Consider the following 20,924-nt stretch of genomic DNA (forward strand, 5'->3'; position numbering starts at 1 on the left):
ATTCAAAATGTTTAACTCTTTTTTTGTGGTACTTGGGATTGAATTCAGGGCCTCAGACAGGCTAGGCAAATACCTAACTCCAGCCCAAGATTCTTAACTACTGAGTAATACAAATATAATCAGTATAATACAAATATAACAAGCTAGTATTAACCTTACTTTAATGGTGGTGTGTGTGTGTGTGTGTGTGTGTGTGTGTGTGTGTGTGTGTGTGTGTGTGTAGGACAGAAGACAACATTGGGTTCATTTGCTGAAATATTCATTAGAAAATTTCCAATTTTCCTGGAGTAACTATTTTATATATGGCTTATAGGATCATTGTATCAACCACAAAATTCTTTCCATTAGACAGTGTTTATGATCTTTCATTTCCTTATCTTTATTCTGCTACTAAAAGTTGATATGATAGTACATACCTATTTAATGTAGAAAGATCATATGTACACCTGAATCAGCCACTCTTTTTTTTAAAAAATTATTATGTATACAGTGTTCTGCCTATATGTATACCATCATAAAGTTGCTGGGAATTAAACTCAGGACCACTGGAAGAGCAGTCAGTGCTATTAAACTCTGAGCCATCTCTCCATCACTGAATCAGCCACTCCTGACCATGTACCATCATATAAAAACACGAATAAGTGATTTTTAGATTTGTATCAGTAATTGCTTTAAAATTAAAAAAATATTTTATATGTTTTTTTTTTCATGTTTTTGTTTTTGCATACCTGATACCTGTGGATGCCCGAAGAAGGCATTAAATCCCCTGGGACTGGAATTACAGATGGTTATTAGCTGCCATGTGGGTTCTTAGAATTGAATCCAGGTCCTCTGGAAGAGCAGCCAGTGCTCATAACCACTGAATTATCTCTGCAGCTCCTGATATATACTTTTCTTAATAAATAATATACAGATAAATATCAAAATTTTGAATGTAGACATGTACATTGAATATAACTATAACTCCCCAAAATTAACCTCTTCCTGGCTTAAATGTGTACATAAGTAAATTACTTATTATGACTATTCTGTGTCAATGATATCTAAAGAGTAAATTTCTTAGTTTCTAGTGTGAGACTTATTTTCATTTAGACTTTTAAAAATTTATTATTATTATTATTATTTGAAATGGGTCTCTTTGTATAGCCCTGGATGCTCTGGAACTCTCACTCTGTAGACTAGACTGGCCTTGAATTCACAGAGATCTTGCTTGTGCCTCCTGAGTGCTAAGATTAAAGGGCATATGCCACCACACCACCACATTTAGGTAAAAAATTAAGTTATTTTTAATTAAAACATAGTTACATCATTTCTTCCTCCTCCCTCTAGCCCATCCTATGCCCTTCCTTCCTCCTCTCAAATCCATGGCCTTTTTTTTCTTTAATTATTATTGCTACACATAAATATTTCCATATATATGTATATAGACTTGGCTTTTTAATTACTTGTCCATATTCATTCTGTCAATATTTTTTTTCACTTTGAATTCTCTGGTGTTTTCTAAGGTATATATTTTTTGGACAAATAACTTTTAATATTTATATATTTGAATTTTCTTGTTGAATAAAGTTTGAATGAAAGCTAAAGGCTTTGGCCATTTTAACATTTTTTTTCAAGTATACATTCTCTTAGATACAGTAAAAGACTGATAGTGCCAGTCAGCTTGTTGTTTCTGTAGGCATATAGCAATTTTAAATGGTGTCTGGGGAGATGGCTTACTGGTAAAGTGCTTATTGTGCAAGCCCAATGACCTGAATTCAGATCCCTGACCCCTCGTAAAAAGCTTTACATGTCTGTAATCCCAGTATACCCCTACTGGGAGATGGGAGGAGAAAGAAGAGTGTTTCTGGAAGATTGGCATCTGTAACAGTGAGAGTTCCTGTCTCAAACAGTGAAAGGTGAGGCCCTGGCACCTGGTAACATCTGACATATACATGTGCTCTGTGGCACATGCATATCTGCAAACACACACACACACGCACAGAGAGAGAGAGAGAGAGAGAGAGAGAGAGAGAGAGAGAGATATCTCACTAATAAGTGAGCAGTAGCTCTTCTAGCGCCAAAGACTTATGGACTTAGTTGACATACTTATAGTTCCATGTTCTGAGAACTAGCTTGTAATGCTAGACTATAGTCCAGTGTCTTTTGCTCAGGTTGCAAGTTTACTTTTTTATGCTTTGATTGTAAGAGACCATTAATTGGTAGCTATTATAAGCCTCATCTTAAAATTGTGTGTGTGTCTTGTGTATACATGTATGAGTGAGCATGTACAAAGTAGCACACATGTGCAGATCAGAGGACAACTGGAGGGAGTCAATTCTTTCCTTCCACCCTGAAGGTCCTGAAGAGAACTCAGATTGTCAGCCTTTACCCCCTGAGCCATCTGTCCAGTCTTTAGCTTTTAGTAGTAGGTAGAGGTAGCAGCACCCAGTATCAGTTACTGTCACAATTCTCAAAGCCTTGGGTGATAGATTTATGGCTCCTAACAGCAGCTTGTATGTATCTTTTGGGCATTGGGTGTCAAGATCCTAGGGTTTGGCAGTTCCTTGGAACTCTTCCAGTAATCATTGCCCATAATCCCTTGCCTTTGGCTCTACATAGCCACCTCTATACTTCTACCATCCTTTGTCCATGTGGATAATTATTTCCTACCATTTCTGCCACTGACCTTTCTCTGGAACTCTTTAGTTACTTGTCAGTATTCTATTTTTGTTACTACCACTGTGACTGTTGCTCTTCTTTCCACTGCCATTACTACCACCCCATTTTTCTTCTTTGATTTTTACCAGCTCAGCCTATTCCCATCAGGAAAAAGTGCTTTATTGTGCCTAATTTTGCAACACCAGGGGCCAGTACAAGAGGGTGTCTCCTAGGTAGTGTGTTTATATAGTCAGGAGAGGGCAACCATTCATACTAATGAAGGATTGTTATACATGAATCAGAGTACTCCTTTCTGGTATGGTATGATTGTAAGCATTGCAGCTCAGATGGAAAGGGAGCCTAGCAATTGGGAGCCAAGGAATTCCACTGTAAGCATAGCAATGTATAGCCCTTCTCCAGGGAAAGGTTTCCCCAGTGTAACAACTCTGCTTTACTAGGGGAAGGTTTCCCCGGTGAAAGTGTTGCAGTTCTGCTCTGCTCTGCTCTGGCTCCAGTTGTTACTTCTTTGCTGTGCTCCATTCTGGCAAAAGAAGGCCATCACCCAGACCTCTTTCAAGAGATTTATTTGGAGGGAGGAATCCAGGAGGATGGCTGCTTCTGCCAGGGTAGAAAAAGGCAGCTGCTAGCTGAACAGGTACAGGACTTATATTGGGCTTCTTAGGGGTGGCATTTTTTCAGGGTGAAGATTTTCAGGGTTGGATTTAGTCAGATTTCAATCCCAGAGCTTGGACCAGCTCAGACTTGGCTGGATTTTCTGCTCAGAGATTGGTTGGTTTTTGTGCTGATTTGGTCAGGGCCAGAGTATGTTTCTTTGGCTCTGGTTTCAGGGTCAGGGTGTGTTTCTTTCACTGACCCTTTTTAACCATTTGGCGCTGGTTTCAGGATCAGTGAAGTGACTCTGGTTGTAGGGTCAGAGTATCTTTCTTTGGCTGGCCGTTTTACCCTGTGTTGATGAAAGTGACTGTAGAGTCTTCTGGAGTGCTGCTTTCTAAACAAAGTCTGGAGTGGTTACTCTTCAGCCATGCTATGGTTGTAATTGGCCCTCTGAATCTGTAGGAGTGTCCTTAGAGTGACTGTATTACTGCTTAGATGGGAAAGGTATCTTGGCAGTTGGCAGCCAAAGAATGTCACAAAGTCACCATACAACAAACTTCACATTGACACAAGTGATTTATTGGGAGGGAAAAGCTCAGGAGGGGAGTTGCCTGTGCTCAAGTGAGAAGCAGTAGAAAGCTGAACAGAAGATAGGGTCTGTATAGCATTTCTGGCGAGTGTGTGTGTGGGGAGCTTTCCTGGGTGGCCTGGGATTGGAGGGATTATGTGGCCAGATCTTGGGGCAAGCTCAGAGACTGGTGGGATATTTTTTTTTTTTTCCTGTAGGGTGTGTCATGACCACTCTCCTACCTCTGGGGACTAGGAATGGCCATTACACCCGTTAGAGAAATCTGGGGGCAGGGCCTGGCCATTGGATCTCCTCAGTGGTGGGGCCTGGCTGTTGGAAAAGTCACCTGTGTCACTGAACGACCTGCAGAGCATGGACCTTCACGCTCCCACTTAGGAAAGACAATACCCCAAATCACTCACGAGAAGCGGTCTCGATGCAAATAGCATGAGGAGTTTTTATTTCAAGTGCATTGGGGGTCCACAGTCATATGCCGTGCAGGGGTAGAGGATTGAGGACCTTGAGGGCAGAATTGAGATAGCTTTTTATAGGATTTACATCAAAGCTAACAAGGCTAGTTTCAAAGATAGCCTGTTATTTTCATTAGCCCTAAAAGCAAGGTCATGGGATAGTTCAAAACTTGGAATGGTTAATAAGGTTTCCTAGGTTACAGAGATTTCATAGAGTACACAGTTTTTACAAGGCAAGATTGTTTAGCACACTTGCAAGTTTAGGGGGTTTTCTTTCTCTAGGATCAGCGGGCTCAGTGGCCTTGTCCTTGAGCGGCTGGGAGAATGTACTCTCCAGTCAGGGAGTTTTCTATATCTATTGGCAAAGGCACTTGTTCTTTTTAGTTTTTCCTTCTTGCCATGAGTCCTGTCTTTTTTAGTTATTAATTTTTTTGTAGACAGCATGACCCATAACAGTTCCTAGACTGTTGTGGATAATAACATTTTTCAGAAACTAGGTAGTTATGAATAATACTAATAATTTCCAGAAACCGGTCATCGTGACCAAGCTATTTCATGTGTTTTTCTTTTTTCCTGAGCTTTGCATGCAGCTCGGGTGATTTTTAAATACATGCTGATGGACTTTTTCAATTTTTAACTTTTAGTGGCCATTAGAGAGTTAGGCTGTATTTTTATCCTTTCATCACCTGAGTCAGTGTGAATAGCCAACAGTGATTGTGTCTAAAACAGCCAGACTTCTAAGAGGACAGTTTGGCTAGTTGACAGTTAAGGATTTCTTGGAAGACAGTCGCTCTCATTTATTTATTTACTTATTTATTTAGAACATAATCGTTTGTTGATTCTTTGGGAATTTCACAAATGCATCCCAGTCCTGAGTACTTTCTAGTTCCTCCATATCCACCCTTCATCCTTGTAGCATTTCCCCCAAAGAAAAATTTAAAAGGAAACTAAACAAAATAAAAATACAAATAAAATATTAATTAAAAAACAAACAAAAACCATAAAATAGAAGACGACAAACAAAAAACTAATTCACTCTTCCATCTTTCCTGCCTCTCCATCACCTCTTTGTTTGTCTTAGTGGCATTGGGAACTATGATGTGTCATGCAGTAGACCCTTTTGTCCAAACAGCTTTACTTGCAAATGTTTGTTGTGTAATGAGTTGTTGGTCAGGTTCAAGGCTTCTGGCTTCTTTTACATCATCAATACTGGATCCTCATTGAAACTCCTCTCTGACATCATGCAGTTTTCCCTAGTCATAGAGACCCTGCTGCTATGGTTCTGGAGGACCCGTCCCTTCACAAGCTCCAGTGTGTTATAGGTGGGGTAGATGTTGGGATATGCCAATTTAAAGCCCTGGTTGTTTGCCTGGGTGATAGCTTAGTTGGTCAGTCCAGGACACTGGGATCACCCCTGTTTTGATATGCAGTGGGAGGGAAATCTTGGTGGATCCCATGGTGGGACAACACACCAGCCATACAGAGGTTACTTGGGAAGATTTATTGGGATAGGGAAGGGAGTAAAGGGGAGAGATAGAGATATGCCTTCCTTCTCAGAGAAATGGCAGAAAGAAAGAGCGAAAGTAGGTGAAGCTTGTCTTATTTTTTTTTAAAATTTATTTATTTAATTTTTTTTGGGGGGGGTTCAAGACAAGGTATCTCTGTATCTTTGGAGCCTGTCCTGAAACTCACTCTGTAGAACAGGCCGGTCTTGAAACTCACAGAGATCTGCCTGTCTCTGCTTCCCAAGTGCTGAGATTAAAAGTGTGGGCCACCACCACCTGGCTTAAATTTATTATTTCTTTATTGATTTATTTTTTTACATTCCAATCCCAGTTCCCTCTCCCTCCTCTCCTCCTGTTCCCCCCTCTTCCTCCTACACCTCCCATCTGATACTCAGAGAGGGTAAGACCTCCCCTAGAAAGTCTACTAAGTCTCTATCATCTCGTTGTGGCAGGAACAGGCACCCCCCCCCACCGCATCCCCATGCTTAGGCTGAGCAAGGTATCTCTCCATGTAGAATGGGCTCCACTAAGTCAGTTTGTACATTAGAATTAGATCTTGTACCCACTGCCAGTGGCCTCATATATCACCCAGTTTGTACCTTTGTCACCTGTATTCAGGGAGTCTAATCAAACTACCTCAAGACCCTGCAATGCCACTTTTAGGCATATACCCAAAGAATGCCCACTCATACCACAAGGACATTTGTTCAACTATGTTCATAGCAACATTGTTTGTAATAGCTAGAACTTGGAAACAACCTAGATGCCCTTCAACTGAAGAATGGATAAAGAAAATGAGGTATATTTACACAATGAACCACTACTTGGTGGTAAGAAACAATGACATCCTAAAATTTGCAGGCAAATGGACAGGGCAAAAAAAAAAAAAAAAAAAAAAAAATTCTGAGTGAGGTAACCCAGACCCAGAAAGACAAATATAATAACAGACACAAAGCAAAAGATACACAGCCTACAGTCTACAATCCCAGAGAAGCTAGAACCCTCTTCCAGAAGAAACAGAAGCAGATACAGAAATCCACAACTAACCATTAGGCTAAACTCCTGGAGTACAATCAAAGTGAAGGAGGAGTTTGTCTCTTAAAGGAATCTTTGCACCTGTGTCCAGAGGCAGTGAACTAACTGCCTGTCATGTGTGCAGAGGTGGCATGCTCTGCAAGGTGCCCAAAGGGTGGAACCAGATTTGCCTAGATGATAACAGTCCCCCTCAGAGGTGAGGGTTGGATCCAGCTTTCCCAAGTATAGGGGCCAGTTTTCCTCTCCTATGAGGGGTGGGGCCAGCTTTCCCAGAGCCAGTGAGGGGCAGAGCCAACTCCTCATGGACCTCGGACTTCAACACACATGGATTGAATGGGCCACTATGTTAACATGGCAGTGGACATCAACATAGACCCTGGATCATACCTCTAGCAGCAGCAGCTTGGGGCCAAATATCACCATGGCCATGAGTGGCAGTGTAGGCCACTCAGATAGATCTGCATGGCCCCAGCCCCAGGATGACCCTTGGATACCAACGTGGCCTCAGGTGTCAGTTCAGACTCTAGGCATCTGTATGGCCTTTGGTGGGAAAAGGAGTCATAGACATCAACACAGACCCAGATATGGCCCTTGGCTGCAGCCCAGGCCTGGATGTTTTCAGGGCTCTGGGTTAACAGTTGCTCTCTTAAGGCTACTATTAAGAAGGGCTTGCCAATCAGGGTTATCAAAATATTTAATAAAAAGTTATAGTTTTAAAGAATATACCCAAAGTATTAAAGAATAACAGAACAAAATAAGTAAGGAAAACTAATTACAGTTTTTGCTTTCTATCAAGCATATGCTTAAGAGGGAAAAACCATTCTGGAAGAGTTGACATTTACTTCCATTTTGTGATTTTAACAAGCATCCTTCATACACTGATCAACAGATTCCTAGAATTACACAATCTAGGAAAGGGGCCTTATAGAGTGTTTTGTATGGTTGAAAACTACAAGGAATATTCAAGAAATAACAAATAATGCTGAAGTACAGTGTTAAGAGAATGGTGGTTGGCATGACAGGAAAAGTAAGTCAGACACGTATTTAGTGTATTCTATGCCAGAGAGTACAGAGAGTGGTAAGGCCTTTTGACTTTCTCACTGCTAACAGGGAGTCTGTGAGTCAGCCAAGCTGCACATGTGCTGTTGTCACACACTGTCTTACATTCTGTTACTACAACGAAGTACACATGATAATTAGCTTAATAAACAGGTTTATTCTGGCACATAGTTTTAGATCTTCAAGTCCATGCACGATCAGGCAGCGTGTTTCATTGAGCCTTTGGGATTGTTGTGCCAAATGACAGTGGCCAGGGAGCGTATGATCAAGCACTTTGTATATAATATAAGCTAGGAAGCAAAGCTGGGAAGTTAGGACACCAGACTCTCCTATGGGTTCTTGCCTCAATGACCTCCCAGGAGCTTTACTCTCTGAAGAACTGGTTACCCCCAGTAGTGCTACCCCAAGGACCTTCAACACAAAAACCTCAGGGGGCACAAACCATAGTACACAGTATTTGACTTATAAGAGAAATTGTTATTAAAGATACTTATTGATGAATGTATACATGCTTTCTGAATTATACAGTACTGCAGTGAGGATTACTGGGGAATGATGAGTTAAGATTGTGTGGTACAGTTTAGCATTGTTAACTACTGTAAGGTACTGGGTGAGTAGTGCATTGTTTTCATTTTCTGAGACAGAGTCTTTCTGTTTAGGTCAAGGTGACCTCAAATTCAGTGTATAACCCTGGCTGAACTCAAAATTTAAATTCCCTACACAAGTACAGTCAAATACTGTTAGAATAGGTAGTTTATTGTTAAAATTTCCTTAAGCTTTTATTGTAAGCACTGTTGGCAGAAGTTTCTGTCCTGCCAGCAGCTCCCAAATAAACACTGACACTTACATTAATTATAAGTACTTGGCAGATAGCTCAGGTTTATTACTAACTAGCTCTTACAACTTAAATTAACCCATTTCTATTAATCTATGTGCTGCCACATGACTCATGGCTTTTCTTGTCCTCTGGCATGTCTTGCTCCCTCTGCATCTCCTGGTGACTTCCACTGACTCCGCCCTTCTTCCCAGCATTCTTAGTTTGGCTGTCCCACCTATACTTTCTGCCTGGCTACTGGTCAGTCAGTTATTTATTAACCAATGAGAGTAATACATATTAGTAGTGTACAGAAGGGTTATTTCACAGCAAAACACCTTTTTTTGTGCTTCCTGTGAATTGCTATGTTGGGGTTATTTTTCTCTGAGTAGAAATTGTATGTAGGTGAGGAGTTCTTTTGCTGGCCTCTGGCAGCTTTTATATCCCTTGGCATTTGACAATGGTGAGTGGTAGCAGCAGGCAAGAGGGAGCATCAGCAGGTGTTCCCCTCTGATTTTTTTAGCTCTTGTTTAGAGTACTAGGTACTAGGACTCTAACTATATGGTAATAAGTATTACAGCTCTTGTTCAGGCATAGCTTATAAAGTCACATCTCTTATGGAAGTCTGGGAAGCTGGAATTCCTTAGCCCTTGCTAATGTAGTTAATAAACCAAGGTACTGAGATTCAGCTTTTGTTGTTGTCTGCGTCTCTGGTGGCTCATCCTCTTATGTGGCTATTAAAGCAGCTAGCTGCTCCACTGCTGCTTTTCCACCATCTCTGCTGATACTGCGTCCTTTGTGATTGATTCATCTCGGCTTTCTCTATTAAAATTAGGCAAGAAAAGCTCTCGCTCCCTAATGTTGTGTATGTGCCATCACACTTCCCTCAGAAGACATGGGTTATTAAGTGGAATTTTCTGTGCCAGGTGTGTGATACCGCCTCACAAGTTATTAGTCAGGGAAGCTCCAAAGTTTGATTTGCTTTCCCCATGGGGAACCTGTTAAACAAACTTTAAAATAGTAATTACAGCCAAATCATACTTAAGATGCTGAGATCCTGGAATTGGGTCCTTGAGGCTATGAGCCAGTATTGGAGTAGTTCCAGAATAACTCTTCCAGTGTGTGGGGAAGTGACAACTAGAAGTCACTCAGTCCACAAGGTAGGGTGCCTCAGTATTCCCAATGTAGTGCTGGTAAGTTCTTAGAAAGCTGCTGCTCTCTATTATGATCTCTGTTATCTGATGAAAGCTCAGAAATGTTGTTTCTACTGTTAGCAAAGGAAGCAGCAGCAACAGGGCAAATCAACCCACTGGTAAGAGAGAAAGCAAAAGGCAAGAGAACAAACTTCCTCTAAAGCACCCTTTTTCATGTGGGCTCCTACCAAAAGGTACTTCCATGATTGGGTTGAATCTTCCCCCAATAATCAGGACAGTTCTTCAGGTGAGACTCCCAACTGAGGTGATTCTAATTTGTGGCAAATTGACATTAAAACCAGCCTCAATAATAGCTAAAGATAAAGAGCTTTTCATGTTTTTGTCAGCCATCTGATGGGAGACGTTGTTCTGTAAATATGTTTCTTGCATTGGTTAATGAATAAAGCACTGTTGGCCAATAGGAGAGCAAGATAGGTGGGACTAGGAGACAAGGAGGAGAGAGGAAGTAGTAGGGAGGAGTCAAGATGTAGAGACTGGAGAGAACAGAGGTCTGGGCTCTCTCTCCAGTTAGATGAGACCACATGGAAATACTTAGATTGATAGAAATGGGTTAATTTAAGACAGAGCTAGCTGATAAGAAACTAGTAACTGACCAGCTTTATATCAAATTCAGTGTCTTATTTGGGGCTGGCGTGGTGGTGGGACCAGACCAGCAAGGGACAACTACTCCTAACAGCCATCATTTTTTCTTTTTTATGAAGAGATTTATTTATTTTTATTTTCATGTGTATATATGAGTGCTTCCATGTATTTATGTACACTTTGTGCATGTGTGGTGTCCATGGAGGCCAGAAGAAAGTATCGGATCTCCTTGAACTGGAGTTATAGATGGTTGTGAGCTGCTATGTGGGTATTAGGAACTGAATCTGTAGAAAAGCAGCAAGTGCTCTTGACTGTTGAGTCATCTCTGCAGGCCCTTGTTCTTGTTCTTCTCCTTCCCATCCTCCTTTTTTTTGGGGGGGGGGGTTGGTTTTTTTGAGTCAGCATTCTCTCTGTAATAACAAATAGCCTTGGCTGTCTTGAAACTTGCTCTGTAGTTCAAGGCTGGCCTTGAACTCAGAGATCTGCCTGCCTCTGCTTACCAGTGCTGGGATTAAAGGTGCTCACTGCCACCACCCTGTTTGTTTTACTTCTTTTGAGAGCTGTTTACTCAGTTCACTTACCTATTTATTGATTAAATTGGTTGGGGATTTTGCATGTGTGTCTGTGTATTTAATTTTTTTCTTTTTGCTTCTTGATGTATTCTTGGTATTAATTTCATATGTGATGAATATCTGGCAAAGATTTTCTCCATTATTTGGGCTCTTCACTGGTAACTGTTTTCTTTGCTGAATAGAGGCTTTTAACTTTATTTATTTTTATTAGGTTTTTCTTAATTTCTTCTTCTTTTTTATTTTAAAGACAGGCTCTTTCTGTATAGTTCTGACTGTTTTGGAACTTACTATACAGACCAGACTGGCCTCAAACTCGCAGAGATCCATCTGCTTCTGCCCCCTAAGTGCTGGTATTATGGGTGGGTCCCACAACACCTGGATATTTTTATTAGTTTCTTTTTTTTAAATATACAAAGTAATGCAACTTCACCATAGGATCCTCACACATACTTTTTTTGCATATTTTATTTGTTCTTTGACAATTTCTTAACCTGTATTTATCTCAATAATATCAATTTAACTGGCCCTTGCCCCTCTTTTTTACCTTTCCATTTTCTTATTCTCCTCTTTTTCTGTCCTTTTGTTCAATAACTCATTGAGCCAATTATTGCTGCTTGTATTAGAATAGACATAAGGCTACTCAACAGAATATGGGCAACCTACCAGAGCTACACCCCCTAAAGAAATATGACCCTCCCTCCCAGTAGCTATGGCCAATATATTTTTGGCTAATACTGGGTCCTAATGATTTCTTCCCCTGTTTATGCTTGAATGTTGATTGGCTTGATCTTGTACAAGTCTTGTGCATATGAGAAAAAAAAACAGGGTATTTGTCTTTCTAGGATACTTCATTAAGATATAATTTCCAGGTCCATCCATTTTATTTGTGCATGTTATCATAGTACAAATAATAAAAACCCAGAGACAGATATTGGGGTTAAAGTTGGAAGATCAGGAAAGCAAAGCAGCCAGTTATTCATTAGCTCTTACCTCTACCTTGGACTGAAAGGACAATCTTGTCTCTATGAATCCTCAGAATGCAATCTGAGGCTTCACCGAGATCCTGCTTTATATTCTCTCTAGTGCTGGGATTAAAGGTATGAGCTGTTTCTCTTTTAGACTGATTCATTCTCATGTAGCCCAGGGTGGCCTTGAACTCACAGAGGTCCATCTGCCTCTGTCTCCTGAGTGATGGAATTAAAGGTGTGGCTACCACGGCCTGTCCTATATGGCTAACTAGTGGCTTAGTTCTGCATTCTGATCTTCAGGCAAGGTTTATTTGTTAGATTACAAACAATATATCACTACATGTCATGATTTCATTTTCCTTTATGGCTCAATAAAGTTTAATTGTGTATGTACATCACATTTTCATTGTCCAGTCATCTTTTATGGACATTGTGGTAGTTTGAATATAATTGGTTCCCATCATAGGTAGTGGCACTATTAGGAGGTGTGACTTTGTTAGAGTAGATGTGTCCTTGTTGGAGAAGTATGTCACTGGAGGGTGAGCTTTGAGTTCTCATATATGCTCAAGCCATGCCTAGCATCTCAGTTCACTTCCTGTTGCCTGTGGATCAAAGATGTAGGATTCTCAGCTTTGTCTCCAGCACCATGTCTGCCTGTACACCACCTTGTCCCACCATGATGACAATGGACTAAACCTCTGAACTGTAAGCCACCCAATTAAATGTTTCCTTTGTAAGATTTGCCATGGTCATAGAAACCTTAACTAAGACAGACATTTAGGTTGGTTCTGTTGTTAATATAAGTAGTGCATCAATAAATATAGATGTGTAAGTATCTCTGTAGTAGGACTTAATCCTTTGTGTGTATTCTTGGGAGTAGTATAGTTTGACCATATGTTAGTTCCATTTTTAGTTTTTGAAGAGATCTACATACTCATTTTCATAGTGGCTGCACAAGTTTACATTCCTGCCAGCAGTGAATATGGGTTCCTATTTTGCTCTATCCTCAGCAGACTTTGTTGCCTCTTGTTTTCTTGGTGATAGTTATTCTGACTGGGGTAAAATTCAATCTTAAAAGAGTTTTAATTTGTATTTCTCTAATGCATAAAGCTATAAAGCGTTTTTCAAATATTTGTTGGCCACGTGGTTTTCTTCTTTTGAGAACTGTCTTTTTGGCTCATTAGTTTTTGGTGTTTCATTTTTGTAGTTTTTAAAAAATACATATCTACATATTTATTAACTGCTTATCTGAGGTATAATGGGCAAAGATTTTCTCCTGTTTTGTAGCCAGTCCCTGTGGGTAGCTTTACTACTGTGAAGAAGCCTTTGGATTTCATGTAATCCCATTTGTCAATTCATTTATTTCCCACTAGTGTGATTTCCAGAATTAAAAAAAACAAAACGAAACAAAAGAAACATATCTTGAAACGCTTTTCCTAGATTTTCTTCCAGCAATTTCAGCATTCAGTTTTTATAATAAAGTATTTTTTTTTCAAAAATTTGAAAAAAATACACACAGTGTATATAGTGCAGGACAAGAGATGAAGTTTAACTTCACTCTTCTCTATATAGATACCCGATTTTCCCAACCCCTGTTTGTTGAAGAAATTATTTTACCCCTCTAATTTAAAGTATGGTTTTAACACACCTTTGTCAAAACTTATGTAGCTATAGCTGTTTGGGTTCATTTCTGTATTTCCTTTCTTTTCCATTAGTTCATACATCTGTTTGTATGTCAGTACGATGCTCTTTATCACTTTGGCTAACTTGGGGTCAGGTATTGTGAAATCTGTTTTGTTTTGTTTTTTTTTTTTTAAATATTTATTAATTTGTTTTTTGGAATGCTGTGAATGCTGTGTCTTTTTGAGGTCATTGTAGTCCTCTATGAATTTAGACTTTTTTATAGTTCAGTGAGAAATTTCACTTATATTTTGATTGGAATTGTGTGGAATATTTAGGATTCTTTTAGTAATTTTTTTCATGGTATTAATTGGGTCAGTCTCTAAGCATGAAATACCTTTTTATTTTCTAGTGACTGTATCAGTATCATTCTTAAATGTTTTAAAGGTTTCATTGTAGATATATTTTTAATTTTCCCAATGAGGTTTATTCCTAACTTCAAAAAAGATTTATTTTGTTATTTATGCTTATTTGTGTGCCTATGTGTGTATGTGTATATTGTGCAGTAATCAGAGAACCTAGAAGAGGGCATCAGAGTCCTTGGAGCTCGAGTTATAGGAGGCTACGGGCCCTGTAATATGAAGGCAACTAGACTCCATTTCTCTGCAAAAGCATCTTTTTTATCATAATTTTTATTTATTTTACATAACAACCACAGTTTCCACTCCCTTTTTTCCTCCTGTTACGTTCCACCACTTCCCTTCTACTCACCCTGCCTCCCAGCCACTTCTCTTACCCCTTCTGCAATAGCACTCTTAACTACAGAGTCTTTTCTCCAGCTCCCTATTTTTTAAAGCTATTGAAAATGAATTATTTTTCCTAATTTCTTTCTTGGCCACTTTATTATTGATAAACAGGAAAGCTACTGGTTTTTGTGTGTGCTTGTATTTTGTTGCTTTGCTGAAAATATTTATCAAATCTAACAGTTTTCTGGTGGTAAGCATAGCATCCTTAAGTATAAGATCATGTCACCTGCAAAAAGAATGATTTAACTTCTTGTCCTATTTGTATCCCTTTATTTTTTTTCTCTTACTGGTGTAGCTAAAGTTCCAAGCACTATATCAAGAGTGGGACCTACTTAAGTTCATAGTGAGGCAGTGAAGCCTCCCACTATTACTATATCAAGATTTATCTGACTTTTAATGTGCTTTAATGTTTATTTTATGCTATTGGGAAAGCCTTCATTTATTGATTTTTTTTTATACAATCACTATAACATCCTTATGACTTATTCCCTTGGCGTCTTTACTTCTACTTAACTTTTCTTGGTGGGTATATTATCATTATGAGAGCTTCATTTAGTTATTTCTGCATGTAGTTGTGTAGTCTAAGCCTTTATATTATCTCATACTTAATATTCCTTGTCAGTATACAGGTTATCTTTTGTTATAAAGCATTATATAAAATGAATTACTATAGTTAAGTTTCTGATAGCCTCATATTAATGGTTGACTTTATTATACTCTAGGTTAAAGGATGATAGTATTTAGGCTATTCATGTTTTATTTGAAGGAATTTTATTAGGATAAAGTGAAATAATTGGAAAACTGGAATGGCTCTTACTGGTCACCAAACTTGACCACCTGAGTTCTAGCCTCAGCACCCATATAACAGAACAAGAGAAGGAAATCACATAAATTGTCCTCTGACCTCCATGCATGCTACATGTGAGTTTTGAGCATGAATGGCCTGTGCACAGTACTGTAGCTTGTGAGTTATTTGATAGAGTATTTCTTTGTAATTTTTTTAACATTTTATTTATGAAGTGTTTAAGGCTGTAGTATTCTCCTGAGTATACAGTCTACCTATACATGGTCATAAAATTGTGCATCAAGAATACAGAGTTGAAGGAAGGGTATTAGGATAGAATTTTATGACCATGTATAACTAGATTGTCTACTAGTGGTAGTTTTAATAGAATATTTAGAATATTCACTACATTTCCACTTTCTTTCAATATATATGAAATGTTAATCACAATTTGCATTTCATTAACTAGATTTTTTTGTTTGTTTTACAGGGGATCTTTCCTGCAAATTATATTCATTTGAAAAAGGCAATTGTCAGTAATAGGGGGTAAGTAATTAGCCTAAGTTAATTTATAATTATTAGAGGTTGCAGAGGAAGTTTGACATGGTTTGTAGTTTAAAATATATTATTGAGAGGATTTAAATTTTTCTAAACTTTATTTTATGTGCATTGGTGTGAAGGGATCAGATGCCCTGGAACTGGAGTTACAACAGACAGCTGTGAGCTGCCATGTAGTTGCTGGAATTGAACCTGGATCCTCTGGAAGAACAGTCAGTGCTCTCAAACACTGAGCCATCTCTCCAGGCCCTGAAGGGATTTTTAAAATTATGCATTTATTATTGTATAGAATCCCAAGCTATGCTTTTTTTAAACAATATTTCAGATAAATAACCTTAGCTGTAAATTTCATTAAAGCAGTTACATATATATTATCTTTTATATATATTAGGTATTACTTTGAGAATTATCATTCTAGACTAGGTATTAGAGATAAATTTATCATTTCACTTTTATATGTCAAAGTGAAGGGAACTTAAAATTTTTTATTTATAAGTAGAGATTAAAAAATTTAAAGGTTTATCTTGTGGATAGAAACATTATTATGCAATATGAATATATTAAGCACACATCTGAAAAGCCAAGGCAAGTTTTTTTTTGTTTTGCGACAGGGATGAGAAATAAATATACTAAATACTAACATTGATTGTTTTACATGTTAAGAGTGATTTTTAAGATATTTGCTGTTGTCATGTCCTATTTTATAAAGTTATGTAAAATTTAAGTAGTATTTACTTTTCAACTAAGGACGCTTTTGACTGGAGAGTGAATAAGCAGCAGAGTCTATAGTCATTTAAAGTTTAGTCATGAAGACATAAAACACATTAGTAAAAGTATGAAGTGGGATTTAATATAGGACATTATTTGTGCTTGTGTTTAAGGGCGAAAAACAAAAGAGGAAATACTGATGTCATCCAAGTAATGATAACAACAGACATCAGTCTACTCAAGTGGCTGGGACACAAAGAACAAGAGGATGGGACACCAGACCCTAGGGACTGGAGGAAATGGGTCTTGAGACATTAGAGCTCAAACTTTAAGAAAGGGAAATACCAGGGCTGCTGGTGTTGTATATGAATAATGTGGCAATAGGGGCATACTATCAATGCCAAAGACAACTGGATGCTAAGGCCAATTTTCATCGATAGAGAATTGTTTATAGGAACAGTAAGAAACACAGTTTTTTCCTTGCTATCTTTCTAATGTCCGTAGTTGACAAAGGGGGTTGTGTAATGAAGTTCATGTGTGAAGAAGGTTAGGTTTGGAGGCTATAATTATTAGTAAATCACTGGTTTGACTTCAAAGGTAAAACTTGTTATTGGGGAATTAAAAGAATTACAATATTATGGTATGAATATTATTAAAACAATCCTTTACCCATCTCCTTTTTGCTTTGTATTAAGAAGTAAACCCAGAGCCCTGTGTGTGATGAACACTTTACATTGAGCCATGTCTATAGAGTCCCTGGCATATTTCTATTTCTTCCCTCTTTTCTTTTTATGAAATGAACATACACTAGTGTGTATGTGTGTAAACTTGCCACTTCAAAAATTTAAGTAAGGACTGTCAAAGTATAAACACTCTATAGAAGTTGTATGAGGAAAAGGGTGTATCTAGGCTCCCAATGGGGAAAGTATAGATTTTTAGAAGTTACAAAAATATATTTTCCAAGTTGAAATGGCTACTTTTATGTTTTATGTAGGAAAACCTAAAAATGATATTCTTGATCTGTAGTGCTATGATCTGTAACAGAGCTGAAATTGTGCAGAAGCACCGTGGGAGTGAGGTAAGGAAGGACTTACAGGAATATGTAGTGATCCAGAAGAAGAGTGTCTCAGAAAATACTAGCAAGGCAAGCTCATCTTGAGCTCAGAAAGGCTTGGGAGACAATTTGGTTTCAAAAGTATAAATACATGAATTCTGTTTGCTTAGGGAAAGCAGAAGGGCTATGCAGAATTGCTCAGGACGGTCATATTTATTGGATGTATTCTTTCTCTGTGAGAGCATAGCTTTGGATATAAGTCATAGAAAGCTACCTAGAATTAACTGTTGTGTCTAGATGTCTAGCGGGGTCATCACACAGAACAGAAGTTATAAAACCCAGATAAAGTATGAAGAAAAATTCTTGCATGCAGGCACTGACAAACAACTGACATAGATAAGTTCTCTAAAGGTTCTTTTGCTTTTATACTTTTTCTTACATTTGAAATGGGGGGTCTCTCTAGCCCTAGCTGACTTTGTTTTCTTTTGGTAAAGATTTTTAAAGGTGGTGATCCATGAAGGAACAGATACACATAGGAAGAACTTCAAGTTAACTTTGGCTTCTTTTTTTCCCTCAGAAAGTTTCAATTTGTCATATGATGGAAAGAGAGCCCAGGAAGACAATAGTAGTGTTTTTTTTTTTTTTTTTTTTTTTTTTCCTTGGTTTGGCATCAGCAAGATGGAGTAAGTGCTCACTTTGGAAGCACATACAGCAAAATTGTAACAGTACAAAGATTAGCATGGCCACTGTGCAAGGATGACACACAAATCCGTGCACTGTTCATATTTTAAGAGATAAAAGGTAGAAAGGAAATTCCATTCCTCATCCTTTGCAGAAACATTGATTTAACAATCACATATACAGCAATTTATGTTTTATGAGCTGTACAGAATCCAGTAAAGTTGATGCAGGACCCCCTCCCCCAGAGTACAAAATAGGAAACAGCCACTTTTGAACCCTTTAAGAACAATTTCATTTACTTGGATCATCCCTTTCTCCATGATAGCTAAGGCAGAATTTACAACAGTTGATCTATTTCACTAGAGCATCATAAAATGAGCATAATATATTTAACATCTTTAGCATTTTGGGTCACTGTCCAAGTGACACATTTTAACCTGCTTTACTGCAATTGCTGAAGTTACCTGCATAAGTTTAAACTTTCAGAGGCAACTAAAAAAACAAATAAAAGGAGTGGCAGCATATTGAAGCGTGTAAAGCACTGTAAGATGAAGAATAGTGCAAAAATCAAGACTTCTTCCCAGACAGGATAAAAAGGAGTGTAACAGGCATTTAGTGTCTCAGCCTTTTAGTAAGTACACTTTTAGAAGAAAGGGATGGGCATCTCCCTGTAGTCAGTACAGTTCTGCAAGATTGAGTTTTTTCTCAGAGGGAAAGAGAAGGACAGAGTATATATCTGCTGCCCGTGTCTTTTAAATACACTACCCTAGGGAAGAGTGATTTACTGTGGCTATTTATGGGTATGAACAGTTGGAAGGAGACCCATAATCTTGAGACTCTCAGGAAGAATGGAGGAATAATACATATCCATACAAAAGGCTTAAGAGGTTCCCAGGTCCTCATATAAAAAGCCAGTCCACAAACACCAAGGAAGGTGGCTGGTTTTTTTTTTTTTTTTTTTTTTTTTTTTTCTCCCCTTCGTTTTGCTAATATAGGAGTTGAAAGCAACAAAAGAAAAAGTAACTTGTGTACAAGGAAACTTGATGATATGGAAGATTTCTCAGTAGAGACTTTTCAAAATAGAAGGAAATGGAATGATAAATTAGGCATATCATAGGAATAAACCATTTAGCAAAAAATATTGTGCCTAGTAAAATGACTCTTTAAAGATAGATTTTCCAATACAAATAATAATAGCAGAGGTAATTTATCACTAGATTTGCCTAGCAAGAAGTACAAGGAAAGAGTTCTGTAAGTTGGAGCAAAAAGGGTGCTTCCTGTGTGTTCTAAAGGAAAATGAAAGTGTAGGATTTATGGGTGAAGGCAAAGATAGAAACATTAGACATAATTTTATAAACATAATTATATAAAATTTTATAAAATTTTATAGCATGAGAATCTGACTTCAAATCTCTGGCAAAAAGCCAGGTATGGTCATTTGTACCTGTAACCCTTATGCTGCCTGGGATAGACAGGAGGATCTTTGGAGCCTGTTAGCTTACAGAAACCCTGCCTCAAGAGAAGGTGGAGCATGATAGAGCAAGACACCTGGGGTCTTCCTCTGGTCTTCACATGGACACATACCCTCCACATGTATATGTCCCCTTCTCTTTTACACATGCACATGCATACACAATAGCAGAATAGATGATTATAAGATGCCTTTTTATAAACATCATGGAAACCACAAAGACCACAGAAATTTAGAACTGGTCCAGGCTAAATATAACTTTATAGTAAGGCAATTGCTTGGCATGCAAAAGCCCTGTGTTCAGTTCCCATCACTAGTAAATACCAGAGAAAAATATAAAGGAAGATTATTCTAGTTCATGGAGGCCACTATGCTGGCTTAGATGCAGATGTTCATTAGGCTGATATAAAGTGTCAAGGTACTTTATCCATTTTGGTATTTGAGATGATGGAATTTTCTTTTTTGAGATAGGGTTTCTCAGTGTAATAGCCCTAGCTATCCTGGAACTTGCTTTGTAGACCAGGCTGCCCTAGAACTCACAGAGATCCACCTGCCTCTGCCTCTTGAGTGCTGGGATCAAAGGTGTGCACCATCATTCTTGGATAATTTTCCAATAACATATACAGATAAAAGAAGATGTGACTTTTTCACTAAGGATGTAGTCATCATTCTGGGAGATATGTAGTTTGAAAGGATTTGTTTTTAAGAAGACATAAAATACTACAATCTTGAATATATTAAAGTTGAAGAGTTACAGATTTAAGTGGAGTTGTAAATTAGGCAGTTGTCTGTCTGAATGTGAAGTTGTATAATTCCGTTGTTAAAAATAAGCAGTTAATGTAGCCAGAGATGAACTGAAGACAGATTCTAAGGAACTGTAGCATTTCAATTTAGGTGGAAGGGGAGAATTCATAGTAAGATGAAGTTGTAGCCAGTGAGGTACATGGAGATAAGAAACATTCTTAGAGGTGGAGAACAGAAACGTTGCAGAGAAGAACCAGTTAAATAGATGTGTTAATGTTGATGTTGAATAGAATGACCAAGATTATTTTATGAATTTTTTTTATTTTTTTTTCTTACTTTACATATCAATCCCAGTTCTCCCACCCTTCCCCCCACCCCCATTCAATTCCCCATCTACTCCCCAGGGAGGATGAGACCTTCCAAGAGGGATCATCAAAATCTGTTAAGTCATTTGGG

General features: G+C 38.2%; 1 protein-coding gene and 1 non-coding gene across 9 annotated transcripts in view; both read left to right on the forward strand.

Moving 5' to 3' along the window:
• The window catches only part of Dock3 (dedicator of cytokinesis 3), a 307,646-nt gene that overhangs the window by 64,251 nt on the left and 222,471 nt on the right, over window positions 1-20,924 (forward strand). For all 8 annotated transcript variants that reach the window (XM_051205186.1, XM_051205158.1, XM_051205167.1 and 5 more), the window contains exon 4: window positions 15,743-15,798. In XM_051205186.1, coding sequence (XP_051061143.1) covers window positions 15,743-15,798 — 56 coding nt within the window. The remainder of the gene's footprint in view (window positions 1-15,742; window positions 15,799-20,924) is intronic.
• Window positions 18,260-18,363, forward strand: LOC127213521 (U6 spliceosomal RNA). The gene has a single exon (XR_007833643.1). It is a non-coding gene; the product is annotated as a U6 spliceosomal RNA (small nuclear RNA).

The sequence above is a fragment of the Phodopus roborovskii genome, unplaced genomic scaffold (assembly GCF_943737965.1).
Source record: "Phodopus roborovskii unplaced genomic scaffold, PHOROB, whole genome shotgun sequence".
Classification (NCBI taxonomy): Eukaryota; Metazoa; Chordata; class Mammalia; order Rodentia; family Cricetidae; genus Phodopus; species Phodopus roborovskii.